Raw genomic sequence first — 23099 nt, 5'->3', positions numbered from 1 at the left:
TACCATTTGTAACTCCTTGTGGTTCTAAAAGTATAAAAGATGAAAAACATTATTTTGTTGTAATATCCTCACACAAAACTGTTAGCTCTTAGACAACATATGTATTTATTTGAAAGACAAAAGAAGTAACTCATGATCATTTTGCTATTCACTCACCAAGTTCCAGGCCAACCACACTGTGCAGAAACCTGTTAGAAAGGTCTCCAGATGAAAGGTGTCTAGTACTTAGTACTCATCCTTAGAGAACTTTCAAAATGCAGATTACTTTAGTTTACCTTTCTTCTTGGGATTATGATGATGGTGGTAGCTCTGAGATCAGTTGTTGTCTTGCTACTTGCTAGTTGAAAAAATCCTCTGCAGACATCTCACAGACTGACAGACTGTGTTGGAAGCTGAGGAGCGTGTCTCTTAGTCTACAGGTTTTACCACTTGTATGAGTCTGGATTCTGTATCAACTTCTCTAAATCATGGAAGAGTGTTTTTTTGTTTTGTTTTGTTTTTTTGCATATTTGTTATGACTTTACATGTAAAAGTATCTGAATTACAGTGGGTATCAAGGCAACAAAAATGTGTTTTCAAAAATTTTTCATGGTAAAATATTGTGTCTTTCCCATTCTTCTATTTTATTTTATTTTTCAATGCTACTTACAACCCTCTGAAAATACCTTATTTATTATGTTAGAGATTTGGGTCTGGGTGTTCCCAACTAGAATGTTGGATATTTGAAAGCCTATTCTCCACTGTATGTCCAGCTCCTAAAACAATGTATGATAGGTACTTAATAAACTTTTATTATGTGAATAAAATTTCAAGAAAAATATAGTAAATATATAAACAAATTGGAAGTCATACATTTATAAATGTGTAATATGTTGAAAAGGAGCAAAAATTCCTAAGGAGAGAACTGAATATTTAAAGTTGATATGAAACCCTTACCTCTGAAAGAGTTGCACTTCTTACAACCAGAGTCATCTAGAAAAAGGACATTATTTTATGACAGAAACCCCAAAATAAAATGAAGATGAAATTTCTCCAAAAAAAAAAATGACCAGAAAATACAGAGTTCAGTCTTCTTTTCAAAACAGATCTTCAAGATACATCACAGGATTTTTTTTTTCTTGACTTTAGTCATCCTTTCTGTCAATGGAATATACAACTATTGTTTGGTGAATCCCAGAGCTTTTCAAAGGAGACCTAACAATATGGAATTAGAGTGAAATATATCAAGCTTTCTAAATTCATAGTTTAGAAAACAGAGGAAAAAAATGAAATGCTATTCTGTACTCTACTCTGATAGGCTGCCTCATCTCTGGGCTGACTCCCTTGTGTTTTCTATCGGGAATATATACTGCCATTAAGGAAGCCCTAGAAAATTGGGAAAAACTGAAATCCTGGGGTCCTGCTTAATTTCAGCAGCTATTAGATGTTGCCGATAGTCAACCAGCCTCAAAATACTTAAAAGCCTGCAACATTTTGATAAAATAATAGTAGTAGCAATAGTAATGAAGCTTCACTGGATCCAGGACTTAGATGTAATGTAACCTGTCTATTAGTTTCTGAAGTATGTGTTGTGTTGTTATTGCCTTTATAACAGTTCTGAATGACTGGTTAACTTTCTGCTTGGGTAGTTGTATCCCAGTGAAAGAGGGGCCCAGTTAATATTGTTGCCGGCCACAACCAATATGTGGTTTCAGCAAAGAGCTGGGGATTCTGGAGGAAACCATCTCCCCAAACATTTGACCCTTGGTTTAATAAACAGTTTGTGGAGAGAGTGACATGCCATTCATCTTCCTTTCAGCAGAACTGATAGCATTCAGGTGGACCCTTGTCAGGGTGCTCTGGGTAGGAGAAGCAGTGTCAGCAAGGCAAGCCTCAGCTTTTACACACTCCAGATGCAAACATGCAGATCCCATGGTGCATGCACTCCCTGTGTAATGTTCTATTTGCTGTATTTTTCTTTCTTTCTTTCTTTGTTTCTTTTTTTTTCTTGAGACAGAGTTTCGCTCTTGTTGCCCAGGTTGGAGTGCAATGGTGCAATCTTGGCTCACTGCAACCTCCGCCTCCTGGGTTCAAGCGATTCTTCTGCCTCAGCCTCCCGAGTAGCTGGGATTGCAGGCATGTGCCACCATGCCTGGCTAATTCTGTATTTTTTTTTTTTAGTAGAGACAGGGTTTCTCCATGTTGGTCAGGCTGGTCTTGAACTCCTGACCTGAGGTGATCCGCCTGCCTCAGCATCCCAAAGTGCTGGGATTATAGGCGTGAGCCACCGCGCCTGGCCATGTGGTGTATTTTTAATGAGCCTTCTGAATTGAAATCCAAAATAGTACAAAGTTCTATAGTTCCAGCCTGGGCAACATGGCGAAACCCTGTCTCTACAAAAAATTAGCTGGGCATGGTGGCACATACCTGGAATCCCAGCTACCCAGAAGGCTGAGTTGGGAGAATCACTTGAGCCCGAGAGGCAGAGGTTGCAGTGACCCAGACTGAGCCACTGCACTCCAGCCTGGGTGACAGAAGAGACACTGTGTAAAAAAAAAAAAAAAAAAAAAAAAAATATGTGGTTAAACTAGTGTTGCCAACAATATGCAATCATTTGTATTTCTTGATCTTTAAGAGAAAAAAATTATCTTTGTTGTTGCTGTATCTGCTTTCTTTCTATTGAAGTTTTCAAGGATTTTTAAAAAGTAAAACATCAACATAAAAGCATATGGTCAGAGTCTTTAAATATGAAAGACAAAACCCATTTTAAAGTAACTTTAGAGAAATATTGCTCTTCAGCGACACAGCTATCACTTAAACATGTTGTTTCATGAATATTTGAAGTTCTGTTGAGACCCTATGGTCACATCCTTTCCCATAAGGCTGATATTCAAGAAGGAAGGGATAAAAAATAGTTATTCTCTTTGTACTACTGTAATAATAATAACGATACTGATAATAATCATGTCTGCCTCATGTGATGATGGAGACTGTAATACCACAATATCACAGTTTAAAAGTTGATACTTAGCCAAACTTCCAGAAGGCCCAAAGTAACAAGGGTTTGTAGCCGCGGTCTGCTTAGCAGCAAATCAAGGACAGGTGGAAATGATGACTGCCACTTGCAAACACGTAATTTCTAAATATTCCCAGGACTTTTTTTTTCTGCGTGCAAACCCAACAGTTATAATGAGGAAAGAGGACAGGACAGCCCAAATTTTTATTTATGGCTTTCCTGAAGTTGCACGGGAAGTAATGGGCTTATCCTAAGAATATGAGAAATAGGTCAGAAAGAGAAAACCTAGACTCGCTTTTCCAGAAAACTTTTTCTTAAGCACCTTAGGTTTGTGTAGGCAGCAACCTTCCAGACTGCAGAAGTTCCAGGAAGTCTTATCCATTCTTCTCCAAACCCATACCCTTTAGCAGTGCGATGCAATACACTCATGATTCTGGCAGTGTTTCTTTAGCAGGGAACAATGTTGGGGGAGATTCCTACCTGTGTTTGAATGCTGACCTATGAACTTGAGGGTGATTCATTATTGAACCTCTCAAAGCCTTTGATTCCTCGTTTGTTAAAGGAGGATAATAATCATGTCTGCCTCGAGTGATGATGGAGACTACAGGAGGTAATTCCTTAGTGTAGTTCCCGGCAAACCTCAGTAAATCAAAGCTCCTCTTACAATGATGTTTATTATTGTTATTACACAGCTAGAAAAAAGAAAAAGAAAATACCCCTGGGAGAATAACACATGGATGTCACTGTCAGAGGGAAAAAAACCCCCGAAGTATGGGTGGGGGAAGAGGAGACAGACCTTTTTGTGCCTCTCATGCCTCATTGTTTTGCTTAATGGCAACTTCTTTTCCCAGCCTCCAATTGAGTAGAGTTTGTACTACCTTTTTCACTTTTTAACTTTTTTAATTATGCCCTTTTTTGTGTTTTACTCATTTTCCTATCCAGTCTGAGACAGCATCTAAAACATATTGGACCTCTAGAAATATTTGCTCGATGGCTGACTTTAAATTTTTTTTTTTTTTTTTTTTTTTTTTTGAGACGGAGTCTCGCTCTGTCACCCAGGCTGGACGGCAGTGACACGATCTCGGCTCACTGCAAGCTCCACCTCCCGGATTCATGCCATTCTCCTGCCTCAGCCTCCCAAGTAGCTGGGACTACAGGCGCCCGCCACCACGCCCTGCTAATTTTTTTTATTTTTAGTAGAGACCGGGTTTTACCTTGTTAGCCAGGATTGTCGCTATCTCCTGACCTCGTGATCCGCCGGCCTCGGCCTCCCAAAGTGCTGGGATTGCAGGCGTCAGCCACCGTGCCCGGCCGACTTTAAATTTTAAAAGTAAAGAACCTGATTTCTATTTCTGTTTAATAGAAGAGCTACCAGGGCCTACTATACTGGATAAGTAATAAATGCTTACCAAATGCTTTTTAGAACATTGGTTAAAATAGTTCGTTAAGTTTAAGTTAAGATTTCCCCATCTTTACAAATAGTATGGGCTGGGCAAGGTGGCTCACGTCTGTAATCCCAGCACTTTGAAAGGCTAAGGCAGGAGGATCACATGAGGCCAGAAGTTCAAGACCAGCCTGGGCAACATAGTGAGACCCTGTCTCTATAATAAATAAATAAAATTTTTTTAAAAAACTTAGCTGGGCACAGTGGCACATGCTTGCAGTCCTAGCTACTTGGGAGGCTGAAGTGAGAGGATCATTTGATCCTATGAGTTTAAGGCTTCAGTCACGCCACTGCTCTCCAGACTGAGCAACACAATAAGTCTCTGAGAATAAAATAAATAGTATAGATAAAAGAAAGTCCTGTACAATTCTCGAGTGGTCTTTTTGTTTCGTAATGGGGGTGATGCCCAGTTCCCATCCCAGTGTTACCTGATGGCTAGTTAAATCCTTTTAAGACTCTTATAAGAATAGAACTCAAATTTCATGCCTCTTGAAAAGTACTGGGATAGTTGAACAAGTTTATAATTCTATTTTCTCTGCCTAAAGTCCCATGTAGCAAAATTTTCTAGAGTCTAAATATAATCTAGTATTATGTCAAGTCGCTTGAGCACACAGCCCACATCTTAGATTCATCCTACCTTTAGTGAAGTGCTGCAGTGTGTTTACTTTCCCTGTGTCTAGGTTTCACTTGCAGCTGCATATTTTTATATAACTTTTTACACTGTGGAGATGTAAATTACTTTTTGGTTTACCCAGAGAAAGTAATGCTCTTTTTAAAAAAAAACGCAGAGATTTGTAGTCTCTGTAATCTTGAAGACACCAAAAAAAAAAAAATTGTTCTTATTTTGATATTGAAAATATGATAGATGATATAAGGCCAGCTTCATTAATTTGTTTTATAAGTACTACAATATAATTGTTAATGTGTCTGTACGTGGCCTCCAATTACCTCCTCAATTCCTGGTAACAGCTGCAACCTCATCTTTCACTTTTATTACCTACCAGTTAATTGCACTAATAGGTCTTGCTTTTCATTTCTGCATGATTTTCATTAGAAAAAGTGGCAAGTGTTAACTTTTGCTGCCTTTTAGTTAGTGTTTCAGGCTTTTTACTCAAAGAAAAGCAAGGAAAATGGGTTCTTTAAATTTTCATGTAATTGTGCTTCCTAGCCTCAAAATTCCAGATGACTGCTTCTAACTTTTACTTTTTTAGAAAAGAAGAGGCTTATTTGGGACCAATAAATTTTGCCAGGTAAGGAATATTGGTAGCTAGATCTATGTGATAGGGTATTTTTTTCTTTAAAAAAGCATCTTTAGTATTATTTCCTAATGAATTATACTTTTCTCAATCCATAGACAGCTTTTTTTGCACAATGTGAACTAACATGAGCTAATTTAATATGACTACTTAATAAGACATTTGTTAATGTAAAAGATATATTATAAACATTTAAGAAATATTTTTGAAAGTACTTGTTCATTTTTAACAATCGAATGTCTATAAAATGCCAAATGAATCTTTAAAAATGAGAATTTGTTATGTAGTTGCAGTACCTCCAGTAATTTTTGAGTAGTCTACACATGAAATCATTATGATATAGAAACATAGTTTTGACTGTACTAAAATGAGTTACTTGCATTTATCACATTTTAAGATTTATGATAATGTTTTTATTAATCCTGAACTTTTTATTCATCCTGAAACTTGGTGATAGAATAAAAGAATTATCATCGATTTAGTTACATGCATCTCATTATGACTACAGAGAACTGGTATTGCACTAGCAAAGGAAAAAATTTAAGTTAACATAAATTAACATCATAGTTATTTTATCTAGCTTTTAGAGCATTGTACTAATGCTGAGAACAAAAATTGAGAATTTTACCACTTTATACTTTTTAAAAAGGTATCTGAAAGCCCTCTTCATTACTGTCACATTTGGATCCCATTGAAATGACTCGAGTATTTGTAGTTATTGCATCAGAGGGAAAATACTCAAAACATTAGCTTGACAGTGTCTGTTTCAAAATCAGATAAAGTGACAAGTGGGGCATTCTTTTTTATTCCAATTAAAGTCTCTATTCAACTAAATCATCTAAATCATGTCCCCCAAAATGACATTGAAATATAAAAATATAACTATAGAATTTAATAATAAACAGCAGAAGAAGAGATTTAGACTAGAAGAAAAAGTGAATCTTTTCCAGAAACCTTAAGGAAATACAGAATCAAGAGGAAAATAAAGGAAATCTGTTCCAAGTGAGACAGATGGGGGTATAATCTTGATACAATTAGTGATAAGTTATCCAAAGGATGAAAAGGCAGAAAAAGTTAATGACAAGTAGCAAAGAAAGTGTAAAAGGGCTGTGCTTATTTAGTTGATTTTATGAGAAAAATTAGGATTACATATATAAACTGGAGGAGCCAATTCTGAGGAGAGTTTCATGAAGGAACCTTCTTAATCTGGTGCTTTTTAGAGAGCAGATGGATGGAAACTTGCCTACCTTTCTATTTGGAGTGCTCAGTCTCAACTTACCTTTCAGGATGGAGAGCTCTCAGCCTTGGGGACGCAAAGGCATATTTTCAGGCCAGTGTGGTGCAAATGTGAGATTTGAGCAGAATAAAACTATTAGGGGCCGGGCACGATGGCTCACGCCTGTAATCCCAGCACTTTGGGAGGCCAAGTCAGGCGGATCGCCTGAGGTCAGGAGTTCAAGACCAGCCTGGCCAACATGACGAAACCCCGTCTCTACTAAAAATACAAAAAAAAAAAAAACCAAAAAAAAAAACTGGCCGGGTGCGGTGATGGGTGCCTATAATCCCAGCTACTCAGGAGGCTGAGACAGGAGAATTGCTTGAACTCAGGAAGCAGAGGTTTCAGTGAGCTGATATTGCACCACTACACTCTAGCCTGGGCCACGGAGCAAGACTCTGCCTCAAAACACAAACAAAAACAAAAACAAACAAAACTGTATTAGGAGTTATGTAAAAAATTATGTAGGCAGCTAACAATTTTTAAAACTTAATGGGAATATTTATTTTCAAAGATGTTTTTGGAGATGTCAATAGATATAATAGTCTACTAAGAACTTGAAACTAGATATTCGTAAATGTATCTTTTGTCTTTCTATGTTTGGGCATGGAAACAGCTAGGATATGTGGATTCACTTTGAGGAAAGTTTTAATTTTGATGTTAATTTCAATATATTTTTTGAAAGGAGTAATAGGAAAGTGTACATTATTTCTATGATTTATTGTTTAAGTGTACTTCAATTTGATTTAAAGAAAAATATTATTGTATGGATATGGCAAAAAATAATGAAAATAGCATGCATAAAACTGGTATTTAGGGAATATTCATATAGTTTAATCCCATGTAGTTCACATATCACCAGATGGGAAGTATTTTTCAGAGCCTGAGATCAGAAACTATCTCAATAAAATGCTCTTGTTTTTTAACTTTGCAAAACAGTGGGCTTCTTTCATCCTGCCAAGATAAGTTAGCCTGTTTTATTTTTAAGCCTGCCTAAACTGATTCGCCATGTCTGGTAACTGTCAGAAAGTATAGTTTCCTATTTTGCAAATAGATAGATGGGATTTAAGTATTTGTGTTTGTGAATAAAATAAGAAAGTGAACTAGGAATTTATTTTCTGACCTTTTGAGATTTTCTTTGTCACATAGTTTTTTAAATTATTATTCTCATTGAATAAAATTTAATATAATCAGTTATGACCTTCAACAGTATGAATCCCTAGATTTTCCAGTAATGATATGTTAGATTTAGTAGTCAAACATAATAATGTTAAGAAGGTTTTTCTTTTTTACTTATTAAATTATAATATATAAAATTGACCTTTTGAGGGGGAAAGTTCTATGAATTTAATATATGTATAGATTTGTGTAACCATCACATTATAGTTAGGCTATCTCTCCAGAAAACTCCCCCCTTAGCATTTTTTTTTTAAGGTGGAGACAGGGTCTTGCTGTGTTGCCCAGTCTGGTCTCAAACTCCTAAGCTCAAGTGATCCTCCTGCCTCAGCCTCCCAAAGTGCTGGGATTATAGGCATAAGCCCCTGCACCTGGAACCCTCTTAAAATTTTTAAGTGTTCCAAACCACCATAACTGTTCTTTATAATAGGAATACATTGTCCTGTCATCTTTCTTGAAATTGTAGCCAAAAAATAGATTAATTTATTATTCAATAACTCTTCAATCCACTTGCCTTTCTAATGTATTTAGCTTCTTCTAATGGCTAATTTTGCATTTTGTTGATTTATAATCATGATCAGAGATAGTATTCATTTCTCCTCTCTATCAAATATCATCAACTAATCCAATCTTAATCTCTAACCTCAGGAGATTTCCTAGACAATGGTATCAATAGATCTGTCCTCATTCATATTACATCTGTTATGTAATGTTTTGCTCATCATCTGCATTGTTTTTTGAACTACCAGTTGTCTGATGTAAATGTTGGAGATTATTATCTGGAGTACACAAGAGAATCACTGCTGTGTCTCTTTTCATAGGCTCTGCAGATCTATGTGTTTCTTTTCCTGAGTGTTTTAATGACTATGTGCCATACTTTTTCTGTTGGAGTACTTGTATCACTGTATATTTCTCTGAATGTATATAATACATGCAAGCCAAAAGGGGAAAATCACAAGCTATAAATCAAAACTTTTCTTGATTAATATTTAACCACGGGTTGCATGTCAGCCAATCTATTTTAGGCATTTAAGTGTACAGTTCTGACATGCATTTTCAGTAGAATGAATTTCAGTCTATAGCACATGAAAGTTAACAAATTATTTTAAAATATATATTCAGTCAATACTTTCTGTGCTCTGATAAGAGGCTGTCATTTATGACTTTACCATAAATCAAAAATTAAGAAGCATAAATATATTTGTAATAATTGTCATTGACATCATTTGAGGCCATCTTAAGTATTATTGCCTCATACAGGGAAAACATTAACATTTTTAGCTGGGCATAGTGTGGCACATGCCTGTAGTCCCAGCTACTCGGGCGGCTGAAGCAAGAGGATCACTTGAGCTCAGGAGGTTGAGGCTGCAGTGAACTATGATCACGCCACTGCATTCCAGCTTGAGCAACAGAGCAAGATCCTGTCTCAAGAAAAATAAAAGTTAATTTTAACCTTGACCTTTGGATCTTAAGTTTTCTTGTTTTATGATTCTTCTAAGGTTTTTCAAGGCTCCTTCTAGAGACATTAGGTTTCTGGAAATATGGTGATTCTCTTGTGGTTTTTTCTGAGTTATGTTTTCAAAGCCATTTTTTGTTTTCATTTTTGTCATTTGTTTTTGCTTTTAATTTTTGGAGACAAATATATTACTATTGAATGAGACTCTTTATTATCTTTGTTTAGGAACTAAAAGTTTAAACTTTATGGAATATTTCAACTACTGTTATTTGCTCACACTGTTGTCTTTTCTTTGAAGTTACAAATTAACTGTTTTTTCATTTGTTCTTCAGATGGATCCTGTGCAAAAAGCGGTTATTAACCATACATTTGGAGTATCCATTCCCCCAAAGAAGAAACAAGTTATTTCTTGTAATGTCTGTCAGCTTCGCTTTAACTCAGATGTGAGTATCACCTTTTCATTATTCTCTGTAGTTTGTCAGAGCTAAAAGTCTGATTGATCTAAATATGTACATTTCTTCATACTTACATACTGTAGCAGCCACTCCTATTGGTAGCCCACTAATTTCAGGATGCCAGATTTCCAAGGGATTTGGGTTCAATGCCTAAAACTTGAACAATAGAGTATGGTTGGCCCTCTGAATCCACAGGGTCCATATCCATGGATTCAACCTAGATCACATCAAAAATATTTTTTAGAATAACATTACAACAATAAAAAATAATACAAATTTTAAAACCAATAGAGGATTATAGACAATAGTCTATAAGTGGCTAATATCAAAAATTAAGAATTTATCTATGCAATCAGTCTCAACTATACCATTTTACAATTAATCTCACTAATTATATTCACTTGTCAAAAATGCTTGAATATCAGAAAATATGAAAAAAGTTTTAAAATGCAATGAAGAGATTTTAAAAATTAAAATGCAATAAATGTGGAAGAAAACCATTTTTACTATTTGATATCAATTGCCACATTTCATGTTTGTGTCAAATTTTGTTAAATACCTAAAAGAATTATTAATTTCCTATATGATTTATATTTTCCCAGAACATAAAATACAGAGAAAGTTTCATAAACTATTTTATCTGTCAAGCATAACCATCCTGCTAAACAAAGATAACAAGAAAATGGAACAAATCATTCTCTTTTATGAAAATGGGTTTTTAAATTTATAAACAAAATAGCAGGAAAGCAAAATAAACAATATTAGAATATTTGCAATATCCAATTACCAAGTAAAGCCAATGACCAATGTAAATCAGAATCCGAAGGCTGCATATAATATGTGGTATTTCCTGAGTTACTTGACCCCTGTAGCCATTTTGCAAAGAGCTTGTTACAGAATTAATGTCGTTTAGAAATACTAAAATAATAATCACTCTTGTTTGCATATACCATTAAATTATGTTTTGATAATTCTACATAGGAAGCATAATAAAAAATCATAGTCATTGGAAAAGAGATGTTTATCATGATTTATGAAATTATATTTAATATAATTTTAATCAAAAGTCCAATGAATTTTTTGGTAGATGATAAAACTTCATGTTCAGGAATCAAAATGTACCTAAATAAACTGAGAAATATACAGTGTTAATTCATTTGAAGTCTTAATATTGTTAAGATGTTAGTTCTTCCCCAATTGATCTATAGATCCAGCACAATCCTGATCAAAATCTCAAAATGCTTTTTTATTATAGAAAATGGCAAGCTGTTTCTTAAATATACGTAGAAAAGAAAAGCCCTAGAATAGTCAAAACATTTTTTTAAAGGTCAAATTTTGAAGACTTAATGCTTCCTGATTTTAATACTTACTCTAAAATCTACAATAATCAAGACTGTGAAACTGGTGAAAGAATGGTAGACACATGAATCAATGGAACAGAACAGAGTCCAGAAATAGACTCACACCAATATAGTCAGTTGATTTTCAACAAAGTTGCAGAGTGAATTCAATGAAGAAAGGCTAATCTTTTCAACAAACAGTGCTAGAAGAAGTACGTATTCATATGTAAATTCAAAAAACGCCTTGACTACTACCTGATACAAAACATAAAAATTAATTCAATAGGATCATTCATAAAATAAAATCTTTAAAAAACTATTAAACTTCTAGATGAAAACAGTAGAAAATCTATTTGGCTTTGCATTAGGCAAAGATTTCTTAGAAAATAAAGAAGTGTGAATATTGATATATTGGACTTTATCAAAATTTAAAACTTCTACTCTTTAGAGACACTTTTACACTGTTCAGAAAATGAAAAAACAAGCTATAGACTACTAGAAAGTATTTGTATCTGCTTAAGAAATTGCATACAAATATAAATAACTTATAACTCAATAATAAATGATAAAATGGGAAAACAATTTTAACAGGCATTTTACCAAAGAAGAAATATGAATGATGAATAAGCACATAAAAAAATGCTCAACATGTTTAACGATTAAGGAAATACAAAGTAAAACCAAAATCAGATAGCACTACACCTATTAGAATGGTGAAAATTAAACAAATTGATAGGATCAAATGGCTAGGATGAGGAGCAACTGGACCTCTTATACATTGTCAGTGAGAATACAAAATGGTACAGCCACTTTGGAAAACAATTTAGCAATTATTAATAAGAAACTTCATAAAGTTATACATACATTTCCCATATGATCCAGCAGTCCCACTTCTAAGTATATCCCCAGGGCAAATGAAAACATATATTAATCCATATGCGCTGCTTAATTTTATTCATAATTGCCCAAAACTGGAATTGACCCAAATGTCCATCAACTGATCAATAAACAAACTATGTTAAAGCCATACAATGGAAATAAAGAAATAAAAGTAAATAGAAATAAAGTAAAAGTAAAAAGAAAGTACTGATACATGCTACAACATGGATGAATCTCAAAGACAGTATGCTAAGTGAGAGAAGTAAGACACAAAGACTAGATGCCATTTGATTGCACTCGGATAACTTTCTGCAGAAGATGAAACTATGGGGATAGTCAGATCAGTGGTTAACAGGGGCTGAGGGTTAAGTTAGGGAATTGACCAGAAAGGGAAATGCAGGAACCTTTTTGAATGATGAAAATATTTTATAACTTTATTGTTGTGATGTTTACATGACAGTCTTTGTTTTTCAAAATTCATTAAGCTGAATACCTGAAAAAAATTTTACTATATGTAGAGTATACCTTAGTAAACCTAACTAGAAAAAAATTAATGATATGAAGCCACAAAATATTTTATAAATAGGAGACTAATTTATGATAGAGATATAACTACTAAAGTATATTAAACTACAATTTTACTACTAGAATGAAAGTATAAGACTTTTGTAAGAATAGACACAATAATAAATACTGAAATAGATTCAAGTAAATTTTACAGTATTGCTCAGTTGTTCAAATTTTTAGAGTTATACGGAGAAATTAAAGTCTGTTGTTATGTAAACATGACATGAAAGTGTTTACTACTTACCTGACCACTTATAAAACAAATGCCCACCTAAAGACATGCTGCATCTTTAACACTGGCATTCTCAGGGCCATAAGGCCAGATGCTTGAAAACATCTCTCAGTACAATGCAAATAATAGATATCAGAATTAAATTGCAAAAATCAAGCAAAAGATGCATAATTTTATGAAGTCCATTAATGTAATAGAGAACTGCTTGGTTTAAAGCCACTCACAAATAAGGATCTGCCTATTAGAAGAGTTAATTTAAGAAAAAATAACAAGGTTGATGATAGATAGATTCTTCAAAACAAGAGATGTTGAACACTGACTGAATAATAGGGGCTTAGAGACAATTATGAATCTCTCAAATTAAAAAATAACATATTTATAGTTCAAAATCATGATAATATTAAAAAACATATTGAGGCTGGGTGCAATGGCTCACGCCTGTAATCCCAGCACTTTGGAAGGCCAAGGCGGGTGGATCGCTTGAGGTCAGGAGTTCAAGACCAGCCTGACCAACATGGTGAAACCCTGTCTCTACTAAAAATACAAACTTAGCCAAGCGTGATGGTGCACACCTGAAATCCCAGCTACTTGGGAGGCTGAGGCAGGAGAACCTCTTGAACCCAGGTGGCAGAGGTTGCAGTGAGCTGAGATTGTACCATTGCACTCCAGCCTGAGCAATAAGAACAAAACTCCATCTAAAAAAAAAAAAAAAAAAACACCACCACACATTGAAAAAACTATCCCTTTCCTCATCTTCCCAACCTCCATGTCATTCCCTATTTGTAATCACTTTAATATTTTTTGCATATCTTTCCAGGGCTTGCTTATGCAAATATAACTAAGTATGAATACATATTATTTCTTCCCTTTTCTATGTAAATGGTAGCATACTATTGACACTCTTCTTTGCCTTGCATTTTTTATGTAACAATATATGCTGAAGAATTTTTTTCTATCAGGACATAGAGAGCTCCCGTACTCTTTTTATAGATGTGGTAGGCAAAGATGCCCATATCCTAATTTCTGGAACCTGTTAATATATCTTACATAGCAAAGCGGAATTAAGGTAGTAGATGGAATTAAGGGAGCTAATATTCTGACCTCATGATAAAAGGATTGTCCTGGATCATCCCATGGTCCCAAGGTAATCACAAGGTCTTTAAAAGTAGAAGAGAGATGCAGAAGAGGCAGTCAGAGTGATGCTATCTGACAAGGAGTCCACTGGCCATTGCTGGCTTTGTAGGGGAAGGAAGGAGCCGCAAGCCAAGGAATGTGGGCAACCTCTAGAAGCTGGAAAAGACAAAGAAATGGATTTTCCCTTAAAGCCTCCAGAAGAAATGCAGCCCTGCTGACACCTCGATGTTAGCCCAGTGAGATCCATACCAGACTTCTGACCTCCAGAACTGTAAGATAATAAGCTTTTAAGCCACTAAGTTTATAAAAATTTGCGATGAAAGCAACAGAAAACTAATACAGTAGTTTATTTGTGCACGTTTCATAGTTTAACTCATCCCTTACAGGTGGACACTTAAATTGGTTCCCATCTTTTGACATCTCCTAGATTTTCAGTCAATAAATGGCAGAGCTAGGACATAAGTCTGGATCTCTTGCCTCTAAATCCACAGCTCTTCCTATTATATTATGTTGCCTCAGAAAACTTTACTCATTTCCTAAGCATTTACTGAACTCCTCCTGTATGATAAGCACTTTGCTAATCTCTACAATATGGCCTAAAATGAACCACATGATCTTTGGAAGGACCATTGAAGTTCCATAATTAAAAAATCATTTCCGCGGTACCTCTGTCAGGAGGATAGGATATAAACATCTCCATCTTACAAGTCAACAGCTAAGACCCAGAAAGAATGACTATGAATTTTGTTTTTTATTTGTGTAATGGGTTGGGTTGTGGAAGGCACAAGAATTTCTTTCGAGCCCCACAATTACTCCAGGAGTACATCCACCTTTGTCTTAAGCTCCATTTGATGTCAGCCATTTTTCTTTGTACTTACTAATAGGGATGTGGACATATGTGCACACATAAGCATATGACCAGCAGCCTCCTTGCTATAGCTCCAAAGTTCCTTTGATAATGAAGAAAGAAATTAGATTTATGAGTCATTCTTAGACTCTGGGCAGTAAAGCCACAAAGTCTGGATGGCAAATTCACAAATGCGACATATACTTGTTCTCAGTGTTTAGTAATGGTGCTATAATCTGCATAACCAAGCGCTGAAACTGAGCATTTTTTATTTGGGGGGGAGTTTATTATTTTATAATTACCCTATTTACATTTTAATGTAAGAATTAAGAAGATGCTCATCCTTATTTTTAATAACATTTCTAAATCAGCCTGAGACTGAAATTGGCTTCACTCTTCAGTGTAGAAAATACGTTTATTGAAAAATATGGAAGGCAGATGCACAGTAAACAGACTGCATTTTGCGGTTCTTCATTATCAATATAAAATGTACCAGAGTTGGCTTCATGCATTAAAATTCAATATGACCTAGTTTAAGTGTCCTGTACCCCCCTTTGTCTAGCTTTTATCATCTCAGTAGAACTACCCTGTTGAAAAGCAAAATGCTACAGCTTTATTTACCCAATACACAGTTATGTAAATGAGCAAGCATTAATCACAAACGTTTCCCAAATGAACCTTTACAAATTAACACCATTAACTTTGCCAGGGAGCAGGCATTGCAGTCCAGGAATAATATGCTTTCCAACTGAGTCCCAGACATTTGCACAAATGTGTGTATAACCTCAAGCCCTGCTTTCTTCTTGACCACCTTTTTTCTAACATGGTGTATCTAAGCTGAATGAGGCTGTCTAACCCTGAATGTTTCTTTATTCTCCAGTAACTGAGTATACTGCAACTGCAGTATGGTCATAAATTGATAAGCCTAAATCTGAATCTTGATCTTTTAGCTGGAAAATGCCATTTCCAAAGTTAAGCTTTGCCAGGGAAATGAGCTAACATACACTTCAGAAAATTTTTTGAGACTAACATTTATCTCATTTTGGCTAAGTTGAAATTGGCAGATCCCAAATAATTTCTAATTTACATATTAGTTTTAATTCCTTGGAGGATAGTAGCAGAAGGATGAAAGAAAGTGATTCTTACACAAAATCAAATCTTTATACAAAATTGAATCAAAAGCAAATTCTTAAACAGATTCCTACACAAAACAGGGCAACTTGATTCTCTTAAATGTTTAAAAACAGAGATTATATTATTATTCTTATTAATATTGATCTCAGAACAGTTTATTATAAATACCCTTAATGTATTTCTGAGTCTTTTATGCCTTATAGGCAAATCAAAATGAAAGCATGGTGATCTTTTTAGTCAAGTTTTATATACTCTAAGTCAGAATTGACCCTGAAATTTTGGTACTCAGCATTAATACCACAAGTAATTAAGCGTGAGATACATTGTCCCTAAATGTTGACCCCATAGGCTTTTATTACTCATTTGGAGCTTTAAATTATTATCTTTGAATAACATAATAAACATTGAATCACTTATAGTTTATATTTTATTTTGTATGGTACCTCTAGGTTTGTGATCTGTTGATATTTTTTATTTTGTTTTTTGGTTTCAGATTATCCAATATCCCTATCTCTCATTTTAGCCTTCTGTTCTTTTTGCTGTGCTCTATTTTCTCATGTCTGAAGACATAAGGTGACAACCTCATGCCATTTCATTGATTTACATTAGAATGATTAAGTACAAATAGACAGAATATTAAGGGTTTGCTTAGAAGTTAAAATGGTAGGGTAATCAACCACTTGTATAAACATTTCTGTGGGTGACCTGACTGTGCTACTCTTTACTATAAATCTCTATAAAATTTCAGAAACTGCAGTCGTTCAATGACCTCCCTCAATTCCCATGTGCTACAGTTAGTGTGTAATTGGTACATCCATAATACCACCTCACTATGCATTTTGTGTCTGTCATCTCAGCAGTTTTCATTTGGATAAGGCAATTTAGGTTATGCCCTCCTGGGTCTTTCTGCCTATATCTCTTCTTTGGTTTTAATTTTATTCCAATTTCCTGGTTTCTTTAGCAGTTAATATAATACAATACAAACTCGTATTTGTCTTGCCTGAACAAACTTCCCCATCTACCATCTGCCATTTAGAAGGCCTTAGTGCTGTCTCTGCTAGAGGTGCTGGCATTCGCTGTCACCCAGCAGAGACCTCAGCAGTCAAGAGATTAGGAAGGAAGCCACAACTTTGGGTTCCACATAACTCCCTTTCCACACGCTATTGGCTGATTTTGCATCTTCCTTTGCCACCAGACCTAACTCCACCTCTCTCCACCAGCTGCCATGAGGCAGCAAGTCCCTGCAGCAGCTGTGTTTTTTCCTGAGAAATCAGATCAACTGGGAAACAGGAACCCCGTTAGACACCATGTTTGAAGATGTCCCTTGCAGCAAAAGCAAAAGAGGCACACAGCTGCAAGGGTACCCACTTGGGTTTTCTGAAGGATCAAGCTTTTTATTTGTCATTATGTAACATTCTCCTAGGGGATTCCACATTTTGCTATTGACTGCCTGGTGCTTGCTTTTAACTCTAGAAATTCTATCTGCATGTTATGTTTCTCTTCCCCTGTGTTTTCTTCTAAACTATCACATTTCTTCTTCCTTTCTTCTCTACTCAATTTTCTCTTCTCTCTCTCCTCCAACTCTTCTCCTTTATCCCTTGTTCCTCTTTTTCTGGCACAAAAATGCAACAAATGCAATTTCCCCTGTCTTTCTTGGACATTTGTAATTTATTTATGAAGTTTTTTTAGCTTAACAACTGGATTCATTGTTTTAAATCAGAGGTATTTTACTTAAAAAGGCCTTTAGAGGGTTAAAAAATATATTGAGCATGTTACTTGAAACTCAAACCAACATACTATTTAAAAAATAAATTTACCTTATATTTTCTGAATATTCAGACACTCTGTAGTTGATGGTAGTTTACCCTAATGGGTTTGTCAAAAAAAAACTTTGAACATTCACTTTTATGTATATATTATACATTCACCTATATATATATATGTATATTCACATATATAAACATTCACCTATGTACACACACATACACACATATACACATTCACTGCCTGCCACACATACACATCTACTGTGTTTCTCTTATTACATTTCACCCATGCAAATAGTAGCCTCTCATGCAAAACCTAAATAAGCCAAGGAAGTTGACCCTCACAGAAAAGTGACTTTATGATAAGGGGATTTGGAGAAAGTCACATATAAACTGAACTCTGCAGCAGGTGATTAAATAAAGAGATAACCACAGTAGTGATAATCTCATTGCTGGGTTAGGAACCAAAAAGCTAGTTGCAAAGTTTACATCTGCTGTTCAGCAGTACAAATTGTTGAATAAATGAATAATACTGTAAGTTTGAAAAAAACCAACTGATTCTGTCAAGAAATATAATACTGAAAATAGAGAGAATCAATAGCATCATATGGAAATCTAGAAAATGATAACCTGCTTTTGTCAAACATTTTACATTTTTGCCATAAATAAGACTATTTATATTGATTCTTAGGTTTAAAGAGTAGTGAAGCAGATAGGAGGTAATTAAAAGCATAAATCTCAGGAACTTGGGAAGGTAATTCTCTGCTTTGCAGACAGAGCTGACAAAATGATGAACATTTTTTGCTTCAATATGACAGAATTATAGCATGATTACAGGGAGCAGGGACGCATTGTGCTAAAAGTTTCATTCAATAGTGGCTGTTTAACAAGCTCATAACGAAGTTCAGTCATCTTTTTTGAAGCATATAGTAGTCACTTATTAAATATAAACTTGTTTCCAAAGCAGCACTATAATATTATTTAAAAAGTCACAGCCTTTCTCAGCATTACCTTATTTTAAATGGGTATTTGGATAATTTAGGATTGATATTAAACTTATCAATGAAAAAAAAGAAAAGACTAGGTTAAATGTGAAGTTTAAAAAAGTGATTATGATGGATCACGACGTCAGGAGATCGAGACCATCCTGGTTAACATGGTGAAACCCCATCTCTACTAAAAATACAAAAAAATTAATCTGGCGTAGTGGTGGGCGCCTGTAGTCCCAGCTACTCGGGAGGCTGAGGCAGGAGAATGGCATGAGCCTGGGAGGCAAGGCTTGCAGTGAGCCCAGATCACACCACTACACTCCAGCCTGAGCGACAGAGCGAGACTCTGTCTCAAAAAAAAAAAAAAAAAAAAAGTGATTATGATCACGCATAAATGTTCATCAAATCTTATATTTAACTAACAAGGAAATATACAATACACATCATTCAATATTTTTCTGGCTTTTCTTTAAATACATAGATGTCTAACATGATATGTTATTTTAGCTATTTATATGTGTTCAATGATATTCAAAGTTGGTGATCAGCCTAATATGATGTTATGAAAAAAAGAAAATATGAACATTACTAGGAAAGTAGCAATACTCACCCTCACTTATTATAATACAGTCTCAACAGAAAATGATTATCCATGATTCACCATCGAAACTGCAAGTTTTGGTACATTTCCATTAAATATTAGTTTGCTGATCAAACATTAATAACAGCTTTGAAAGTACTATGGGTTTTCTTTTTTCCTGTGTAAAATTCCTGTGTTAATAACTCTTTTAGTCAAAAGTAAAAGATTCCTGGAAGGATTTTTAAGTCATTTTTGTCAGTGATCTTTCTCAGCCAAAACTTGTCTCGCCACTTGGGAGTTGGAAAAAGACCGTTGAGGGTTTGTGTATTTTCCTTCTTTACTTGGTATGGATTTCTTTAGTGAAGGTTGGTTGCAGAATCCTTAACAATAAGATGTTTCATTATATATTTGTGGTTTGGGATTCTTCAGCTGAAAATTTATTCAACATACAATTAACAACAGGTAGAATTGCTAGACTGAACACCTGTAGCCTTCCAAAATGATTAGTTGCTGGTTTTAAGTTTAAATTCAGGCTTTAAGACATAGTTGGTTTGCTGTAGCTTGTCTTTTATTCAGTATGCTTGAGCAGGCAATTGGCTAGTTTTTACAGTTTAAGACAAAAACAAAATTGAAGCTGAATGGAACAAAAAAAATAAGTTTACTACACTGCTTTCAAGAAAGAGACTAATTTAATACCATTTAGAACATTCTGCAGAAGAGGTACCCTTTAGCTACTTTCATCTCTCAAGCGCTCTTTAAATGAAGCGACAGCATTTTGCCCTGGAAGCCATGAACTTTAGTTGTGGTGGGTCAGCATAAAGAGCAGTTTTTTGGGAAAGTCTGACTGGCTGTAAGGAACTTTATGATGTGTGGCTTGGGGATGGGGTGGAGGTGGAGAGAGCATATGAGGAAGCATCACCTTAGCCAATTTTAAAATTTCAAGCTCAGAAGATGTTGTTGGCAAAATACTGTAGCTGGTTAACATGAGTTATTTAAGGATGGTAAAAAAGCAGTGAACTTGAACAGGGAGTTAGGAGAAGAGAGTCAAAGTAGTTCCTGCCTTGAAAGGAAGATCTGAGAAATACCCTCCTATATCTGGTTATCTAGCTAGGGAAACAAAACTAATACAATTATAAATACTGCTGAACTGTATGATGTTAATACAGTAATATAAATTTAATTATAAATTTAGTAATGGAGACAGCACATGGGATAGAATAATCACACAAGTGGAAAGCTATCATTTGATTAATGCCTTCTCTTCTGCCAGGCCCTGTACTAGGTATTCTCTACATGTTATCCTTGTATTTGCACAAAGGTTCCTGGTGGAGGTAAACTGAGAAAGACTTGAGAGATGGTCAGGATTTAAAGGAGAGAGAATTGAAGACATAAAATATTAGAGCTAAACCAGGGCTTGTTGAGGATATGACCCATGAATAGGCTGCAGGGGGCCTATGGGCTCCCTAAAACTATGTAAAATTTTGTGTGTCTGCATATCTGGAATGATGATCACTTAAGACATGTGACTGAATCTTCCCTTCTCACAGGGTGAATGTTCCACAGTTTCCTTTGGCAACATATTCTAGGATTTAATCACTTTTAGTTATTAATACTCCATCTTACCTAAATCTTTTTTTAAAAAATGAAAAGAAATCTTTGTCTTTATTTCTCTCACTTTAGTTCTGCATTCTAGGGCTCATAGAGAGCAAATTTTGGGTTCGCTACTTAGAAAACATGTCAATGACAAGGACCCCTGAGAATATATGACCCTGTTAAGGCTCTTACTTTAGGGGCTGAGAATATGATTCAACTCATTAGTTTGTGCTTCCTTCAAATTAGAAAATGTGTTTTAGTTCTAATAAATAATAATTTCATTACTTTATCAGTGGTATACCTAACATATCTGACACTCCCATTGCAGGTCATTTTAAATACTCCTTCCTCTCTAGGAAAAAGGCATTTTCAGAAATAATTGTGAAATTACATGACTAATAACAATAGCCACAAAAAAACTCATAAACTTTTTTTAAAGTTTGAATACAGTACTGTGCCACTAAATATTACCAGTGCACAAAAGAGAAAAAGGTAAACAGTTAATCTTTGTGTTACATTAATGTATTTTATAAATGGAGAAAAATATGTATATTAGTCCATCACAGTAATGAATAATACCATTATAGTAACAAATAAGTGAATTTTAATACAATCAAAATTATACAATATAGAGTTTAGATAACTATTAATTATACCACTGATATTACATTTTATTTTCGTTTATTTCTTATTTTTAAAGCATATAACTTTAAAAGATGCATACATTTCCATTTTAATGCTACCAGCCAAAATCGGTAAAATATTTTATGTATGAGCTACAATTTATATTTACCAAATAAGTTAATACACCTTACAGTTGCCACTGTCTCACTTAAGTCTAAAACACAAAAAATTCCAAGTAATCACAAAATGAAAGAATTGAAATTCTGAAGTTTTGTTTCTTTGCCTTTAAATTCACTATACTATCATTATTGATTTCAAATCAACTATTAAATGCAAGAATCTGAGTGGCACAAGGTTTGCAAACTTGAACTGCATCTGAAACAAGCTTGAAGGATTCCTCACCATTAGGAATTTACTCTTATACTAAATGGATGTAGAGGAGTCACTGTGAATTGGAAGTTCCGTCATGTAACTACAAGTTCTCTGTATTAACTTCCATGTAGTTAATTTAAAAATTTGAAAAAGCTCTCATTTTAGGCTTACATATATATTATTAAAACTCAACTGCAATCACAGCAATCATTTATTTAAAACTTAGACCAATAAAAAAAACTGTTTTTCAGAGAAAACTATTTTATTATTCGTTAAAACTACCAGTATGTTATGATGATAAAAAGTAGACTGATTTTTGGTCCGTTTTTTTATCGTTTTTAAACAAATGCAAACCCTATTTCCTGCACCTGAAGTGAACTGTCCCACAGCCCTACCTTCAGTATACCAGTGACATTTGTTATTCGATTAATAGGAATTCTAGTTCTGCTTTAAATACGTGTTACATTTAGCACAGGAGGTACGGAGTGCTAACTTATAATCACCAAATAGTTTCCTTTTTATCTTCAATAATTCTCACTGAATGTTCTCTGAAAAGTAATTTTCATTATCTCTCAACTGTGAGCTTAAGGTGATTAACCAGTTTTTCCTTGGAAAGAAAGAACATTCTATAATATGAGGGACAGCTATGAAATCCTTTTATGTGATGATTTATTTTTATATGTCATGAATTTTTTGGCCCTTTCTTATATCATTTGAGAGGAATGGAAAAGGCTAGATTCACTAAAGGAGTAGTTAGGTTGTTATAGTTTTGTAATTTAAATTGTTTAGGCCAACAAAATGTCCTATATACACTGCTAAACTAAAAATACTAACAATCTCTTTTTAAGACTTAAACATTTACACAGATAGTTATAGAAGGGGATATTCATTAAAATCTGTAAATGTTGAGCAAATGATGAATGTCTATATTTGTAAAATAGAATAGAATTACTGAATTTGCAGATGTAGATATAAAAATATAAA

The 23099-nt window shown here is 34.5% G+C and overlaps 1 protein-coding gene across 9 annotated transcripts in view; it reads left to right on the top strand.

Moving 5' to 3' along the window:
* Nucleotides 1-23099, top strand: part of ZNF385B (zinc finger protein 385B) — a 421128-nt gene that overhangs the window by 336966 nt on the left and 61063 nt on the right. For 5 of the 9 annotated variants that reach the window (XM_034954594.2, XM_034954596.4, XM_055108825.1 and 2 more), the window contains 2 exons: nt 5651-5689; nt 9936-10046. In XM_034954594.2, the coding sequence (XP_034810485.1) occupies nt 5651-5689; nt 9936-10046 (150 nt within the window). The remainder of the gene's footprint in view (nt 1-5650; nt 5690-9935; nt 10047-23099) is intronic. The other 4 variants (XM_034954598.2, XM_034954595.2, XM_055108827.1 and 1 more) reach the window with 1 other exon arrangement.

Source organism: Pan paniscus, chromosome 13 (assembly GCF_029289425.2).
Source record: "Pan paniscus chromosome 13, NHGRI_mPanPan1-v2.0_pri, whole genome shotgun sequence".
Lineage (NCBI taxonomy): Eukaryota > Metazoa > Chordata > Mammalia > Primates > Hominidae > Pan > Pan paniscus.
This window is presented reverse-complemented; position numbering and strand designations above follow the sequence as displayed.